The sequence below is a fragment of the Phascolarctos cinereus genome, unplaced genomic scaffold (assembly GCF_003287225.1).
Source record: "Phascolarctos cinereus isolate Bilbo 61053 unplaced genomic scaffold, phaCin_HiC Scaffold_3;HRSCAF=262, whole genome shotgun sequence".
Classification (NCBI taxonomy): Eukaryota; Metazoa; Chordata; class Mammalia; order Diprotodontia; family Phascolarctidae; genus Phascolarctos; species Phascolarctos cinereus.
The window spans coordinates 178,660,817-178,677,170 of NW_027555736.1; the positions used below are offsets into that span (position 1 = coordinate 178,660,817).

The window sequence follows — 16,354 nt, forward strand, 5'->3', positions numbered from 1 at the left end:
TATGGATACATTCATAGCTTCCTCCACTTCTAAAATAATTGTGCCAACTTGTGTTTAACATGTAGGAATAAAGCTGGACTTCTGAAAATCAATTCTGTGTTTATATAATATCAGAACACGATTTAAAATTCAAAATTTAAAACTGGATTATATTATTGATTCAGAAATTAAGATTCCAAAAATATTAATTTCAGCCTTGACAATCTACCATTTATCCTCTCAAACTGTGAGGTTTTATCCATAAGATGGTCAAATGCTTTGAGCATTAGCAGTGTGATATGGTGCAAGGAGAATTGTACTAAGAGGCAGGATGTGTACATTTGTGACTTTGGGTGATTCACTTAACCCAAGAATTGGTACTCTTTTCCTTCCACATAAAAGTGATCCCTTTTCAGACTTATCATGCCACTCTACTTGACATTTCCTATGCACATAATCATTTCCTTTCTTTCTTCTTTTGTAATGCCCCAACCAAAAATAAAATAATAAAAAAAGTATGCCAACTTATCAGCTCTTTGCTACTGAAAAGAAAAAAAAACTGCTACAAATATTTTTGTACATACAAATCCTTTTCTTTTTGCCCTCTTTGGAAGAAGGGTCAAGTAGTGGTATCCCTGGGTCAAAGGGCATGCACCATTCGGTATGTATACTTTTGCAACTACGCTCCAAATTGCCTTCCAGAATGGCTGTTATTAATTCACAGCCCTATCAACAGTAAATTAATTTGCCAGTCTTTCCATAGAACCTCCAAAATGTCATTGTCTTTTTTTGTCAATTTTGCCAATCTGATGTGTGTGAGGTGAATCTGAATTCCTTTAATTCTTATTTCTCTAGTTACTAGTGATTTGGAGCATTTTACGTCTATGCTATTTTGCTCTGAGAAACAATGGAGGTGATGTTTCCAGAGAAACTTAGGAAGAACTGTATGAAGTGATACAGAATGAAGTCTACAGAACTAGGTGAACAATTTATACCTATAACAATATCTTAAAAAGAAACAACTTTGAAAGACTTAAGAGAATTGATCAATTCAATGATCAGCTATAAATCTGGAGCACTGATGATGAAGATGCTACCTACTTCTTAACAGACAGGTGATGGGCTAAATAAATAAAATGAGACATTTTTGGATATGGATGATACGGGAATTTGTTTTGCTTGACTACGCATATTTGTTACAAAAGTTTTGTTTTTCTTTCTTTTTAGGGACAGGGGCAGCAGTAGGAGAGAGAGAAAATAAATGTCTGTTAATTGAAAATCTTTCCAGAGAAAATAACAAAGAATTGGGTCACATGTTATTTGTGGTACCCAGCTATGGATGGATACCTGCCTGAACTCTCTTGGAAGCACTAGCCAAAGCTCCTAGTTAATTATTGTGAATTCCTTAGGACGTAGAGGGGAGGAGCAGGATAAAGTCCTTCTGAACTCGTGTCCAGAAGAAACTTTTAATGGGGTACTGTCATCTTGCACTTAATTATTTCTAACTTTATTATAGTCAATCAATTCTTCAGACTTTTCTCTCTCTCTCTATATATATATCACAAGGATATAGCAATTAAGAACATAGGGGTGGGGTAGGGAAGGAAATGTTTCAATGAAGAGCTTCAGGTTATTAAAGAAGTTGTACAACTTCTCAAATGCATTAGACCATTTTCTTCTTCTTGTTCTGTTTTGGACCCAGTACATTGCACATCTACACTATCTATCCAAGATTATACTGATGTTTCAGCTCTATGGGCTGAAAGTATTATAGTCTGGGAAACAGGCATTCTACATCTACTCATTTCTTTCCTGGTGTACAGTTAGACTGCACTCTTTGAAGTGATTACCTATCTTAGGAGATCTGTAATGTTCTTGTCATTGATGTATTCAGCACAATGTTAGCTGCAAACAGAGGTATCTGGAAGAACTTGTTATATATATATATATATATATATATATATATAAAATCCCAAAAGTCTCAGTGTAATTTTGAGCTTTAATGGCTTAAGTATCTATATAGGATTTATATGTCCTATAACATAATATTACATATATATTCAATACTTTAAAACTGTACAGGGAATTCTGCTTGGATATGAATACTTCGCTAAATATCCTCTCTGACAAAGGCAACATTTGTTGAACACCTACCTGTTTTATGCTTCATTCAACAAGTATTTATTCAACACATACTATGTGTTGTGCACCATGCTAGGCACTGGGGACACAAAGAAAAAAACAAAATAATCCTCAAACCTAAGTCAGTTTACATTTGTTTGAGGATGGGTGTGGGCAACAACACGTAGATAGATAAGTAAAAAAACAATATATATAAAGAAAATGAAAAATAAATTTTTGGGGATAGAATATCATTAACTAGGCAGTTCAGTCATCAAGATGGAGATCATCAACCTCATGGAGTAGGGTGCATTGCTTTATATTAACAATCAGAGGACTGTCAAACAAAGTCATCTAATTGTGTGATTTTAACACACACACAGCAGATATCTTGTTGGAGAAAAGCCTTCAGGGAAGCATTTTGCTCTACCAAATAAAATGCTTTTTTTATAGACAACAAACAAAAAATTCAGTGGGATCTTGTATTCTTTGAACCTTTCAGTTATATGCATGCATGAATGTAAAGATGTGGGGTGTTTTGAAATATAGTTTGAGAAAGCTCAGCTTCTTATATCATTATCTCTTATACCTTCAATAACATTAATGTACTTGTTTTTATATAACTTATATCTTATATCATTATCAATAACCTTGCTGAATTGAACTGAATTAGTCAGATCTAAAAATGGGAATAATGTAATTTTTCCTGCCTGAAAGCGTACGTTTAATTAGGTATGATATCTTGAGGTCCCCTTAAGCTCCAAATCCAATTTTCTGATTAATCTGTGATTAGTGTATATTGAGAGATGAGACTCCCTATTATTGAGCAAGGATTACTCCCAGTGTCAATCCAATTCAACATATATTTGCTAGCTTCTGGGGAAAGAATGACAAAAATGAAACAGTACCTATCCTCATGAGGCTTGTGCTTTACTGATAATACATAAATAACCAATTTGAGCAAGGTTGGGGACTCTGGGGGAGTCACCTTGTGAAACTGTTCTCAACAACATCAGTCTGAGAAGTGACCTAGGTTTAATTGTTCCCAGTGGTTCTTGGAAGGGCAAACTCAGAGGGGTTGCTCTGAAAGTGATCTTGGTGGGGACATTATGCAAATTATATAAAGTACATATGGGTAAAAATTGAAGAGGTCCAAATGCAAATGAGGCTCTAAATGAGTCAAGGTCACAAGCTGAGAAAATCACTTGTCATAAATTCCAGCTTCATAGTGATATATCTATGATGATTGCAGATAAATCCACTCCTATCTTTGTAGGAAGATCCATATGAAGGCAATATCTGGAGTATGGAGTGCTGATGGAAACTGGAGGGTAATAATGATTTGCTGATATAACAAAAGGGCTGAGGAGAATCTCTATATTGACTTGGAACAACCAGAACTCTCACTATGGATCATGGCTTCATGATATAAAATTTTTCATCATGACTACTTCTTTTGAAAACATTTTCAAAAACACAATTTAAAAAAATTATGAACCAAATGCCAAATATATTGAGTATTTTGATATACATAGTATAATAGAAAAAAGCAGATTGAATATGAAACTGCAAATTTCTAGTATGTATGCCTTATTTTTCCTTTTAAATAGATGTTTTACGTGTAACTTTCAAAACTGTTCTATTTCCTTTATGTTTCCTTTTGGCCATCCTTTTGTGCATTAAAAAAATGGTTTAATGACCTTCATTTCTTCTTCTTTCTTGATAATCCTATCACTTTACTTCTCTATTCACTCTATCCATTGGGGAAAAAAAAAAGAAAAAGAAAACCCTTTTTACAAATATGCATAGTCCCATAAAATGAATTACCACATTAGCCATGTCTAAAAACATATGTCTCAGTCTATTTTGTGAATCCATCACCTCTCTTTCAGGAGGTAGGTAGCATGCTCTGTCATAAATTCTCTAGAATTATAGTTGGTCATTGCACTGACCCAAGTTCTTAAGTCTTTGAAAGTTAGTCTCCTTTACTATTATGTAAATTGTTCTCTTGGTTCTGCTGCTCACTTTACTTGGCAATAATTCCTATTGGTCTTCCCAGGTTTCTCTGAAATTGTTTTTCTTATTTCTTATGGAACAATAATATTCCATTACATTTATATACCATAATTTGTTCAGCCATTTTCCAACTGATGGTTACCCCTCAGTTGCTAGTTCTGTGACATAACAAAAAAAGTTGCTATAAATATTTTAGTACATGTCTTCTCTCTCTCTTTTTAAAAAAATCTCTTTGGGATATAGGCCTACTAGTGATATCACTGAGTCAAAGGTTAAACAATGTAGTGACTTTTGGAGGCAAAGTTCCAAATTATTTTCCATAAAGGCTGTACCAATTCATACCTTCAATAACATTAATGTACTTGTTTTTATATAACCTTTTCAGCAATTGTCATTTTTGACAATCTGATGTGTATTCAGAGTTCTTATTTGTATTTCTCTAATTATTAGTTTTAGGAGCATTTCATGTGGTTATTCCTTATAAATGCGTTGTGATACCCACAACATCAGTTTTCAGATTGGTCTCCACTAAGCCATTTTTAGATTAAGTCCAGCTAAGCTATTCTCAGAGAATCCATGCTGGACCACCAAGACATCTAATCTGGAAAGGTCATTCTATGTGAGCCCCTGCAGGACATCTTTGGAGGTACCAAACCCCCAAGGATCTCTGTCGGAGTAATTTCCTGAATAACCCAAGGGGCTGGGTTATTTCAAAAGCTAACAGAGTAATAGGAGCAGATGGGGATGTTATGTGGTGTAGTGAAAAGGACACTTATTTTGGAGTTAGAAGACCTGGCTTTAAATCATGGCTCTGTTACTTATTACCTGTTACTTAATCTCTTTATATCTTACTTCTCTCATTTATACAATAAGTAGACAGGACAAGATAAACTCTAAGGTCCCTTAAGTCTTATGGATCCTAAGCACTGAATCAACAATTGTTAGCATGGTCTTCACAAAAAACTATTACTTTATGTGGAAAATGCTTTAATTTGGTACTGAAATGGATTTTTTATTAGAGTTTATTTTAATGGTTCTGATCAGACACTGAGTGACATACCTCTAAGAATGAAAAAAAAAGTCAGAAACACAACTATTACTCTACAATGTTACTCCAGTTACTCCAACTACTATCTCATTGTGCTCAACAGTAAAATTATCTTAACAAATATCCCAATGTTTTGATGAATCCATCAATAAGTATTTATTAAGCATTGTGCTAGATGCCATGGATATGGATACAAAGAATGAAATCATCCCTATTCACTAGAGCAGATAGTTTATGCAATGGATAGAGTATTAGGTCTGGAGTTAGGAAGATATGATTTCAGATATAGCCTCAGACACTTACTAATTGTATGACACTGGGCAAATTATTTAATCTCTGCCTCAGGTTCCTCAATTGTAAAATAGGGATAACAAAAGCACCCAACTCCCAAGGTTGTAGGATCAAATGAGGTAAACCACTTAGCTCAGTGCCTGGCATACAGTAGGCAGTTAATAAATGCTTGTTTCCTTCCCCTCCCCCTTTCACAAAGAACAAATATTCATACAGGGGAGAAAACAAGTACATATATAAGTGTGTGTTTGCATGTGTGTGTGTATGTATGTATGTATGTATGTGCATACATACACACACACATAAAACAAATACAAGGTAGTTGGTGAGGGCACAAGGAGAACAGGAAAATTTTCTTGTAGAAGGGATGCTTGAGCTTAATAATAGTATTTCATCACTTTCATCATTATTTGTTTAGCTATTTCCCATTATCATGGTATAATCATATTCCATTATATTAATATAGCATAATTCAATCAACCATTCTACAATTGATGGGCATCCCCTTATTTTCCAGTTTTGTTGCTGTAACATACAGAGTTCTATAAATATTTTTGTTCATATGGGATCTTTTTTTTGATCTCTTTGGAGTAAGCCTACTAGCGTATCTTGAATAAAGAGAGGGATTCAGTGAAAGAAAGATAAGGCAAGGGGTGGGTACATTTTAAGTATAGAGGATGGCCAGTGCAAATCATGGAGAAGTAAACATTCTATATGAGGAACAGAGATGTGTAAGTCAGCTCTGGGTTAGTGACAATTTTGTAGACACAAAGAGAAATCACTAGTTTGGGAAACAGAATCTTAAAGAAATTACTGACTAGCAGGTTTTGGGAACCCAAGAACACTGTAGAGTGAGAGACATTCTATCATTGTTTACTGGTGACTCCATGGTTAAAGACTGTAAAAAGCACAGTCATAACCACATCACCAATTCTGAGAAAGCCCTTAGTGCTTTCTTGTCCTGCTGGATCCAGGCTCCAATTAAAGAACAAAGTCTGATATCTATGGCCTATTGATGACTCCTGAAAGTTATCACAATGACAACTTCTACAATAATTTTGCATTTTAATATTAGAAAAAGTCAGTCTCTCGATATATTCTTCTAAAAATTTGAACAAACACCTGATATAAAAATCAATCATGGGCAAATTAAACTATTAAAAAAACCTTTAAATCACATTCACTGTACTTTTAGCATATATTTAGGCTACTGATTTCTATTCTTTTTGAGCTATATAGTGAGGAGGGCAATAGTAAATATGTGAAAGTGTTGGTGATAATTTTTATGGATTTAAAGAATTTAAATGTATTTGCAGAACAGTTTCATGTTATCTTTATAAAGATAGTACTTTGGGTCATGTTTTCCAACATGTTAAAAAAACAACACTTTCAAGTATCCTAATTTTTAAGACAATAAAAACAAAAGGGTAAATGGTGACAAAGTCTATCCTTTAAGACATGGAGCCTAAAGTAAGGATTCAATATCTTACATTCTGTTTATAATTTTATTCTGCATGAAGCTAATACTACATTTTTTTCTGGTAGGAACTCCAAAGCTTCCCCCTCCCCCCCAATTCAAGGAAAGTCTAAAAGAGAATCATAAAAATAAGCTAAATAATTTTCATGGTTCTCCTTCGTATTGTCTTCAGTTTTATAATTTCCTTAGACATGGAACCTAAAATCAGACATAGTAACCAAAAAGAGAACTTCAGTGCAGCATCTGCTTAAGTATTATCCTGAAGCTACATAAGCTAAAGCTTATGGTACTATATATGTCCTCAAAATGTGGTAATGAAATTCTTTTTGATAGTTATGCTCTATGTAATTTTTATGACTCAGAATATAATAATTAGGAGCACAAGATTTATTTTGGTAGTCCTAATCTCTAGTTCATCACTAGTAGTATGGCCAGGTGGTGCTGAGCTTTTTGGTTGTGGTCTGTCATGAAATAAAGAAAAACACGAAATGCTCCTCTGCTATTGCAGTGAAATAACAGGGTGATGACAATTTCAAAAAAGGGTAGAGAGTACTAAGAATTCAACAGTGCCAAATGTAGCAGACAGGTTGAGAAGACTGAGGAACATATTCCAAGGTACTGAAAGAATCTGCAACTGTGTCTTCTGGATGACAACTGGTGATGTGCAAGGAACCACAAGGAATGGGAATGTTACTTTAGAATTAGGGCGAGGCAAAAATTTTCATAATTTTTCAAATAGGGAAAGAAGATAGATACTTTAAATCGTAGGAAAATGAGCTTGACTTCAATTTCTGATAAATCTAGATTGGATTATTAAACTAAAAGTCTGTGAACCTAAAGAAAGGAAAGTAATAATCCTTACAAACTAAAAATTAAAGAAAAAAATTAAATAAATCCAAACATTGTTTAGCAAGAATAATAATTAGTTCTAAAAGGATATTGGGCCATACATATCCTATGAACTAAAAATGCTTTCATATTATTAAGGGGTAAGTACTGAAGTCGAGAGAATGGCTTAGAAGAGGTGGGAAGAATAGTGAAACAAAGATAATTATCTACATAGTACTTAGGCAAAGGAAGAAAAGGAGAAATAAAATGCTTGGGCAATGCACAAACTGGATAATCAGTTTCTAAATAACTTTGATAGCATAAATATATATCCGTAGTAGAATTTGTTTCTCTTTCATATGCTATAAACGTTACAGCCTGACATATTTTGTGTTTTATGAAGTTAAGTATAGAAAAATGCTAATTGAGTTAATATTGCTAATACTTGTGCTTTTATCTATAAAACACGACAAATTGTAACTTGAATGTTGCCATAGCACAAGAGAAGATCAACTCTGCAGATACAGTTAACGTGTTCTTATCTTGAAATTAGCAGATAAAGAGATTGTGCCAAAATAAACAAACTGAAAGTGTAAATGGACATTCTAAGTACATTATCATATTATAGGAACATCTGGTACTAACACTGTCAAGTTTACATATGTTCTCAAATACTTATTTATGTAACAATCAAATCCTGAGCATTCCAGCTGCACTTGTAAACTTTTTATGAACTGAAGTCATATGCACAAGCTCAGCTGAATGTACTCAACAGAGGGAAGATCGTGAGGAAACTATCAACTCTCCAAAGAGAAGTTTGATTGCCAACATTGCCTTCTGGCAGGTCCTGGGACGTCTGTGTCTTTCACCAAAGCTAAGCTGTAAGCTCTATGATTTGGGTTTTGTGTGAGTTAGGTAGTCACAAATACCTAATAGTATAGTCTCTATCTAGCAACCACCATTTTGGGCTTGATTTTGTTATAAGAAAGGAATGACCACAGAAAAAAGAGCTAGAAAATCACTTTTGAGAACAGATTTAGATATTTTGGTTAAAACAGCTCCCCTATGACTGTCCCCCTAAGCAATTATATATGTGTGTGTGTACATGACTAGTGGTAATATAAAATAGTTGTAGAAGAATTGCCTTAGTGGTATTATATTCTTAAGAATACTACTAATAAAAACTGGAACTTATCTTAGGAACTTCTTGAGCTTTATAAACAACGATGTGAGTATTCACAAAACCCAATTAGATCAAAATTAAAGTTTATTAAGAGCAGGAGACAGAACAATACAGGATTCAGAGCTAGAAGGGGCCATCTCACCCAGAACCCTCATTTTATATAGAGGAGAAACTGGGGCCAAGAGAGGTAAGGTGACATTCAAGGTCACAGAGATAATACAGAGCAGAACCTGGAAGTCAGATCCTCATTCCAAATCCGCTCTTCTTTCCCTCATACCATGCTGCCTCTTACTTAGAATCCTAAAAATGGTCAATGTTGGAAGCAGAAGTGCTTTTGACCTCAGTGATTCACAGTGTTAACCACTGAAAGGAATTAAATGTCCTTAACTAGAGGTTTCTCACAATGTGGCTTTCTGACCAGTACTTTCACATAAACCACAGCACATACTTTCATGAAAAGGGACCAGCAACACTAAATCCTTTAGTCTATGAAATGAAGATGCCTCATCAATCTCTGTTTCTGTCAGGCTGAGGTTAAAAGGACATTATCAAGGTACATTTTTTTTTTCTGGCTGGGGGAAATCCCCTTATGATATGGCTGGCAGGATCCCACAAGGTTCCTGTGGAATTAAACAGATGCCCTGCTGAGTGATTTGTAGAACCTGTGTTGTGAATACCTGTAATTTGCATGAGCTTGCCACACTTTGTAGCTGTCAGCAGTGTACTTAGGCCAGCATACATCAATTGTGACCTAAAATACTCTGGCTATTACAAGTCTTAAGACTCTGGAGAAGAAAATAACTTTGTGCTCAATTTTATCGTAGCTTTATAATGATAGTGGTCATTCTTTCTGGACTAGTTAGCCTTGCAAAAATGGGAGTCACCAGCAGGTCTATTATTGATGTTATTAGGTGCCAGGTACCTTTAACTCTTACCTTCACAGAGTTGGTCCTCAGATAGGCATTGCAAAATTAGGAGAAATGACACCCATAGCTCTGAACTTATAAACTTCTCTTTCCCTTTTCTTATATCTTAAGAATTTTTTAGGGGGGGAGCCCCTGAGGTTCCCCACCTTTGCCAAGTTGCATTCAACACTGCCTATTTTATTTAAAAAATCATTTTATTGTTGCTAATTGTTTTTATATCATAGTCACTTTGGAGAGGGGGTACTACCCCTTTCTAAGAATAAGCCTTACCTTGAAACTAAAACACAATTTGCAACTTATTTTGTAACTAAAAAAATAATTAGGCAAAACATCTGATAGAGTGACTTCATCTGATAATGTGCCAATGTACCGCATCACAAGCAGTCCTCTGGTTTACTGGCTCTTCACTTATTCAGAATTTGCTTCCTTTTAATGATCTTTTCATTTACATTTTAGTCATTGTGAACATAGTTCTCCTGGTTCTGTTTATTTCACTGTGCATCAGTTCATGCAAATCTTCCCATGCTTCTCCAAATTTCTCTTCTATGCCATTTTTTATTGCCCAATAATATTCCATTGCATCCATATTGAGATAAGGCTAGGGACTGAACCTATGTATGAGGAACTCCTTGGTGAGGAAATTCTACTTATCTGCAACTTATAGCCTTGGAGAATTGTCTAGGGCACTGACAGGCTGAGTGATTTACCCAGGGTCACACAACCAGTATGTAGGACTTGAACCCAGGTTTTCTTGACCCTCAGACTTTTTCTCTCTGTCTCATTCATATAAGATGCTTTTTAAACCATTCCCCCTTGATGGGTGTCCATTTTACTTTCAAATCTTTGCCATAGCAGAGTGATGTTATGGATTTTTTTTTAATGTCTGACTTTTACTTCTGTCTTTGACCTCCTTATATCATATGCTCGTGAATGGGTCATATGACATGGGCATTTTAGATATTTTGTCTGAACAATTCCAAACTGATACCCAGAAAGACCGGATCAATTCCAAGATCCATCTGTATGATTACAGCTGTCATCTCACTGCTGCCTAGTTTTAGCAAGAGAGGAGAATGATGGGCATTTATGGCTCTTTCGAGGATCCACTGAACTATTTTTCACTCTTGATACTGTTGCAAAAGAAGCAATTCTCAACTGTCTATGGACTGTTTGGTGGGAATACTTAAGCAGCTGAGGAGTGATCAGAAGAAAGGAGGGCAGGAGCAGCAGCACTCAAGAACAAAGGAAGCAAATCTTGCACATCTGTGCAAGTCTGGTAACACCAGGAGCTGACATTCAATGGAAGGAACAGCTCGTTCTGAACAATGTCTGTAGACCTGTGAGTGTAACCATCTATGGACCAAACTCTATATCCTTGATACAGATCCTAGGCTTATTCAAAGCCTCCATCACAAAACTGCTACCAGAGTCTGGGCGATTCGGAATAACCTTTTGCTATATGAAATGACCACTCTGAAGAATATGAAACAGGGACATGTCCTAGCACTCTTATAACCTTGTATCTACATAACTTGGTATGGCTATTAGATGAATTGGACATATGCCCTCCAGTTATAGGAAATGAAATAGCATCTTCATGTGGATGGTACAATTTTATCATCTTCAACTAGACTGCTGATAACTCATTCTGGTAGGCTTATTAGGATGCAGTCTCACTTAACATCTATCAAAAACAGACATTTACATACTCAAATTAGAAAAAAGAAGAAACATAAAAATAATAGTACCTAAAATTTTATCAATATAATGTTCAAAAAGGGTGTATCTCTGCCTCAACTATATAGTAAAAAATACCATCTCCTTTCTCCATCTAAACTGTTGTTGTTGAGTTACCATTATTATCATTATTATTTTTATTATTTACATACCTTATATTCTTTGGTTCCACATTCTTCCCTCATTATATATACTTCATGTCTTCCCATATTTTTTTGTAATCTTCATATATGTAATTTCTTTTGACTTAATAATATTCCATTACATTCATTTACTACAACTTGCTCACAGTTCCCTAATTGTTGTACACATTAGGTGTTTTGAGGTTTTTGCTATTACAAATAGTGCTATGAGTAATAGTTTTGGGCAAATGGGTCTTTCCTCCCCCTGTTAATGGCTTTTATAGGGTAAAAGGATCACTACATTAAAGATATATTAAAGATATGAACAGTACTGTAGCTCTTGTTATATAATTCTGTTTTGCTTTCTAAAAAGAATGCATGAATTTATAGTTCTAACAGCAGTGTAATAACATCCTTGGTTTTCCATACCCATGACAGCAATTAATTTTACCATTTTTAACTATCTTTGGCAATTTGATGGGAGTCAGGTAGTGTTTCAGAGTTATGTTAAATTATGTTTTTCTGATTATTGGAGCGCTAAAAAATTTTGCAAACAATTATTGAGAATTTATGTTTCTTCTTTTGAGAACTGTCTTTCTTTTATTACTTTTTAAGCACATCTTGACTGGTGCAAACTGCAACCTGATTTGTACTTTGTGTCATCTGTAATTTGGATTCTTCTGAGATTGTGGTATTACATGATTGTGAGTGATATAGCCATATAACATCAGTGAGTATATATCATTTGTTTAAAAAAAATAGATTTTTTTTTAACAGCAACAGCCTTGATTCATTGAAATTGGAATTCACCAAATGCAATCTACCTAATTTTTTTCTTCCTATTAATTTCTTGGCCTAGTTTGATCTTCATCTGCAATGTCTGCTCAAGATACATGTGTCTCTTAAGAGGCACTACAGGGTGGTAGGTAATGGATCCTTGGAGTCAGGAAGAACTAGGATCAAGACCTTTTTCTGATACATCTTGGTTGTTTGACCTTGGGTAAGTCACTTAACCTCTAAGTTTCCCAGGCTTTCATGTTTGTTATGTGCACAAGTGTGTATTTGTATAGCTCAATATATATAATGTGTGTGTGTGTGTGTGTGTGTGTGTGTGTATTTTTTTTTTTTGGTCTGACCTACGATTTCATTGACACAGTCAGTTTCCAATGAATAACCTCTACCAATGCATATGAGTAGTTAAGTAGTTACACAAGTTCTGAAACTTCTTGCCTTAGAATGTTGCCTAGGCAAAATGAGAACTTAAATGACTTGTCTAGGATCATACAATTAGTATGTGTGAGAGGAAGGATTTGGATTCATTTTTCCTGACTTTGAGGTTAGCTCTCTATCTACTACATCATGCTCTCATATGTATATACATATGGATTGACTAATTCAATGGGGCTGTTTAAGTGCATGTCAAAATTTGGGCTACCTGTGTTTTTCATCAGCTTGTTTTTACAGTGTGAGTAGCTAAGTTGATATCTTTGGATTGATCAAGAATTAGACTTTGGAAGTCCTACAGTTTCCTGGGGCTCATACATTCAACATATTAATATGACTTGCACACTATAGGCCCTTAATAAATTCTTATTTAATTGAATTGAATACAAGTTCAATGCTTTGGAAACAAAATTGAGAACTTTTTTAATATATAAAAATGTCTTTCAGATACACGTCTAGTGAATAAGGGAACGAATTCAAAAGTTGTCTTAAATGTTTTAAGGTCATTAATATAAAAGAGGTAGCATACTTGTTCTATGTTATTCTAGAAAGCAAAATAATGATCAATGAGCAGAAGTTATAAAAAAACAGACTTCAGTTCAACATAAGAAATAATTTTTAAATTAAGTTGTCCCTCAGTAGAATGTGGTGTCTCTAAGAGATAGGGTACTACTGGAAAATATACAACCAGAAGTTGGATACTAGTATAATTCTTCTTAATTCTAGTGTTTTTCCTCTGTTAATTATTTCCTATTTATCCTGTATGTAGCTTGTTTGTACATAGTTGTTTGTTTGTTGTCTCTTCCATTAGATGAGTTGCTTGAGGGCTGGGACTGTCTTTTATCTTTTTTTTATATACCCAGCACTGTGTCTAGCATATAGCAGGCACTTAATAAATGCATATCGACTGACTACTTATTGACTGACAGATAATTATAAAGACACTGCATTGTGTGAAAATAAATTAGATCTTATTCACAGATCAAATTCTATAATCAAATTCTATAATCATCTTAAATTTCATAATGCTATGACTGTTATCAAACTAGAACACTGTACCTTTGTAAGGAAAAGTCTGAGACTTAGCTAAAGAAAAATAAGAAAGCAACCTTTGTCTGGATGCTGAGGGAAGAAGAAGAAATTTTTTCACATGCAAAAAACAAGGACATCTATCCCATTAACATTTCTATTTTCTGTAAAAATGGCAAACATTTCTTCAATTATGGTCAAAATGACAGTATAAATTACCTAAAGATAAATAATCACAGGAAAAGGACATAGTTTATACCTAAAAATAACAAGCTCCTTAAACTTACAAACTTTTTGAACACTATAGCAATCTTTTCTATTAGGTATAATTTTAAATTGATGGCCATTTCCTTTTTTCTAAAATGCTTTCTAAAGTTGAACTTTTTACATTTTGATACTGAAGAAAGTTTAGCTCTGCTTCCTAATCTCAAACATAACACCATGATCAATAAGAACCACCAGACATTCTCTAATGCTAAATTAAGTCAAGAAAACATATGACTATACAATTAGAAAATACATATCATTTCAATTTATCATAAAATATTTATTTTTAAGGAGAGAGAGGAATGTGAATAATAATGTATTTTCTTCTTTTTCCAAATTAAGAATTCCTAAGCTTTAACAATGCCAACCTAAATAGAAACAGACATTAATATGGGAAAGATTTGAGTTGTGAAATCAGAAAAACCAATTATAGATGACAATTTTCTACACTGTTTTAGTTTGGAACAAATGAAGCCTAGCAAATAGTAACCAACTTAACTCACCTTGATGGCCTGACTGTAAGGTCCAATGTTAGCAGGTGCCCAATGAGAAATACTCTGTACATGCATCACTTCTTTGGAGTAAGGGAGTACTTCACCAATCATTATGTTGGACTTGTGAGCAAGACAGTCAACTGAAAAAAGTAGTCCATCTGGCAACAAAGCTTCTACACAGACCCTGAAACAAAGCAAATTAAAAAATGCTAATATGGAGAAGCCATTTCCTCAGATGTTACAATTTTGTATGAGAGGTTTTCTAGAACATGATTTTCAAGGCGTATTCTAAAAGCCTATCTTGTAATTGAAACAACGCTTTAATGACACTTTCCATGGTAACTTTGGTAGCCTAGAGTGAAAGAGTGATGTAGTTTTAGTCAAGAGAGATATGGATCTGTATCTCACCTCTGACACTCACTGTGTGACCTTGGACAAGGTGGTTCACCTCTGAACTCGTTGAGGGAGGAACCATTTCATTTTTTGTCTTTATTTCCTATAACCAGGGCAATACCTTGTACCTAGTAGGCATTTAGTTAGTGTTTATTGAGGTGAACTGAAATGGAGAGCCAGGGAATCTTTTTCCAATGGGAAAGTAGTATTCACTGAGCAATAAGGAGAGCTTTGGGGAAAAAAAAGGGAACAAATAAGAAAAAGATCAAGAAACAATCAAATTAAGCAATTAAAGTATTTTAAAAGTAGTATAAGTCTTTAAGAGATTATATGCTTCTCAAGGGTAGAAACTATGCCAAATTTCTTGTGAATCATATATACTACCTGCTGAAGTGCTGGAAACACAAGATAATGCATTCATAAAGTGCTCAGCTTCTTAAAGCACTCCTAAATTCTCAGTGCCTCTAAAGTGGGTATTCAATAAATATTGTTGGTTGGAAAAGATGAGTTTATATAGATAAATAAATTACAAAGATAAGGATGAAATAAAGAAGGGTGGGAGCTAGGAAAAGTGAAAGTGGAGATACTTGCTGGTACTGTAGTCACATTTCTAAGTCAACAGTTTTAGGATTCAACAGAGTCATAAAACTGAAAATGGGTGTTGGGAGGCTGGGTTTTACAACAAGCAGTGGTTCAGGAAAGCAGAACAAGAGGAAGGGTTGTTTATCTACTCTTCTGACAACTCAATCAGTATTCCAAACTTCCACAAGGTTACAAGGAGTGGAGAAGTGAGCATGAATGGCCTGGGTAAAGGGTGGTCTCAAGAGCAGAAATTCACCTGTAGGAGGAGGGGGGCTGCAGATAGGAGGCATTTCCAGAATAAGAAGGCTGCTGGGACAGAGATAGAAAAGCCCAGAGAGTAAGGAAATGAGCGAAGTAAGAAGAAAGAAAAGTCTCCTCTAGAAGATGGGATTTGAGCTGAGTAATGAAGTAAATCAGAGGCAGCTAGATGGCTCAGTGGCTAGAGCACTGGACCTAGAGTCACAAAGACCTGATTTCAAATCTGGCCTCAGACACTTATTATCTGTGTGATCCTGGGCAAGTCACTTAATCTCTATTTGCCTTGTAGGCAGCTAGTTATTTATATAAATAATAAAAACGAGACCATTTTGAAATTATGGATCTGAGATAATTTGAATTATCAAATAAAATGTTGGCC

General features: G+C 34.7%; 1 protein-coding gene across 4 annotated transcripts in view; it reads right to left on the bottom strand.

Moving 5' to 3' along the window:
- DPH6 (diphthamine biosynthesis 6) overlaps positions 1-16,354 on the bottom strand; it is a 470,106-nt gene that overhangs the window by 194,262 nt on the left and 259,490 nt on the right. For all 4 annotated transcript variants that reach the window (XM_020993930.2, XM_020993810.2, XM_020993745.2 and 1 more), the window contains one exon: positions 14,752-14,926. In XM_020993930.2, coding sequence (XP_020849589.1) covers positions 14,752-14,926 — 175 coding nt within the window. The remainder of the gene's footprint in view (positions 1-14,751; positions 14,927-16,354) is intronic.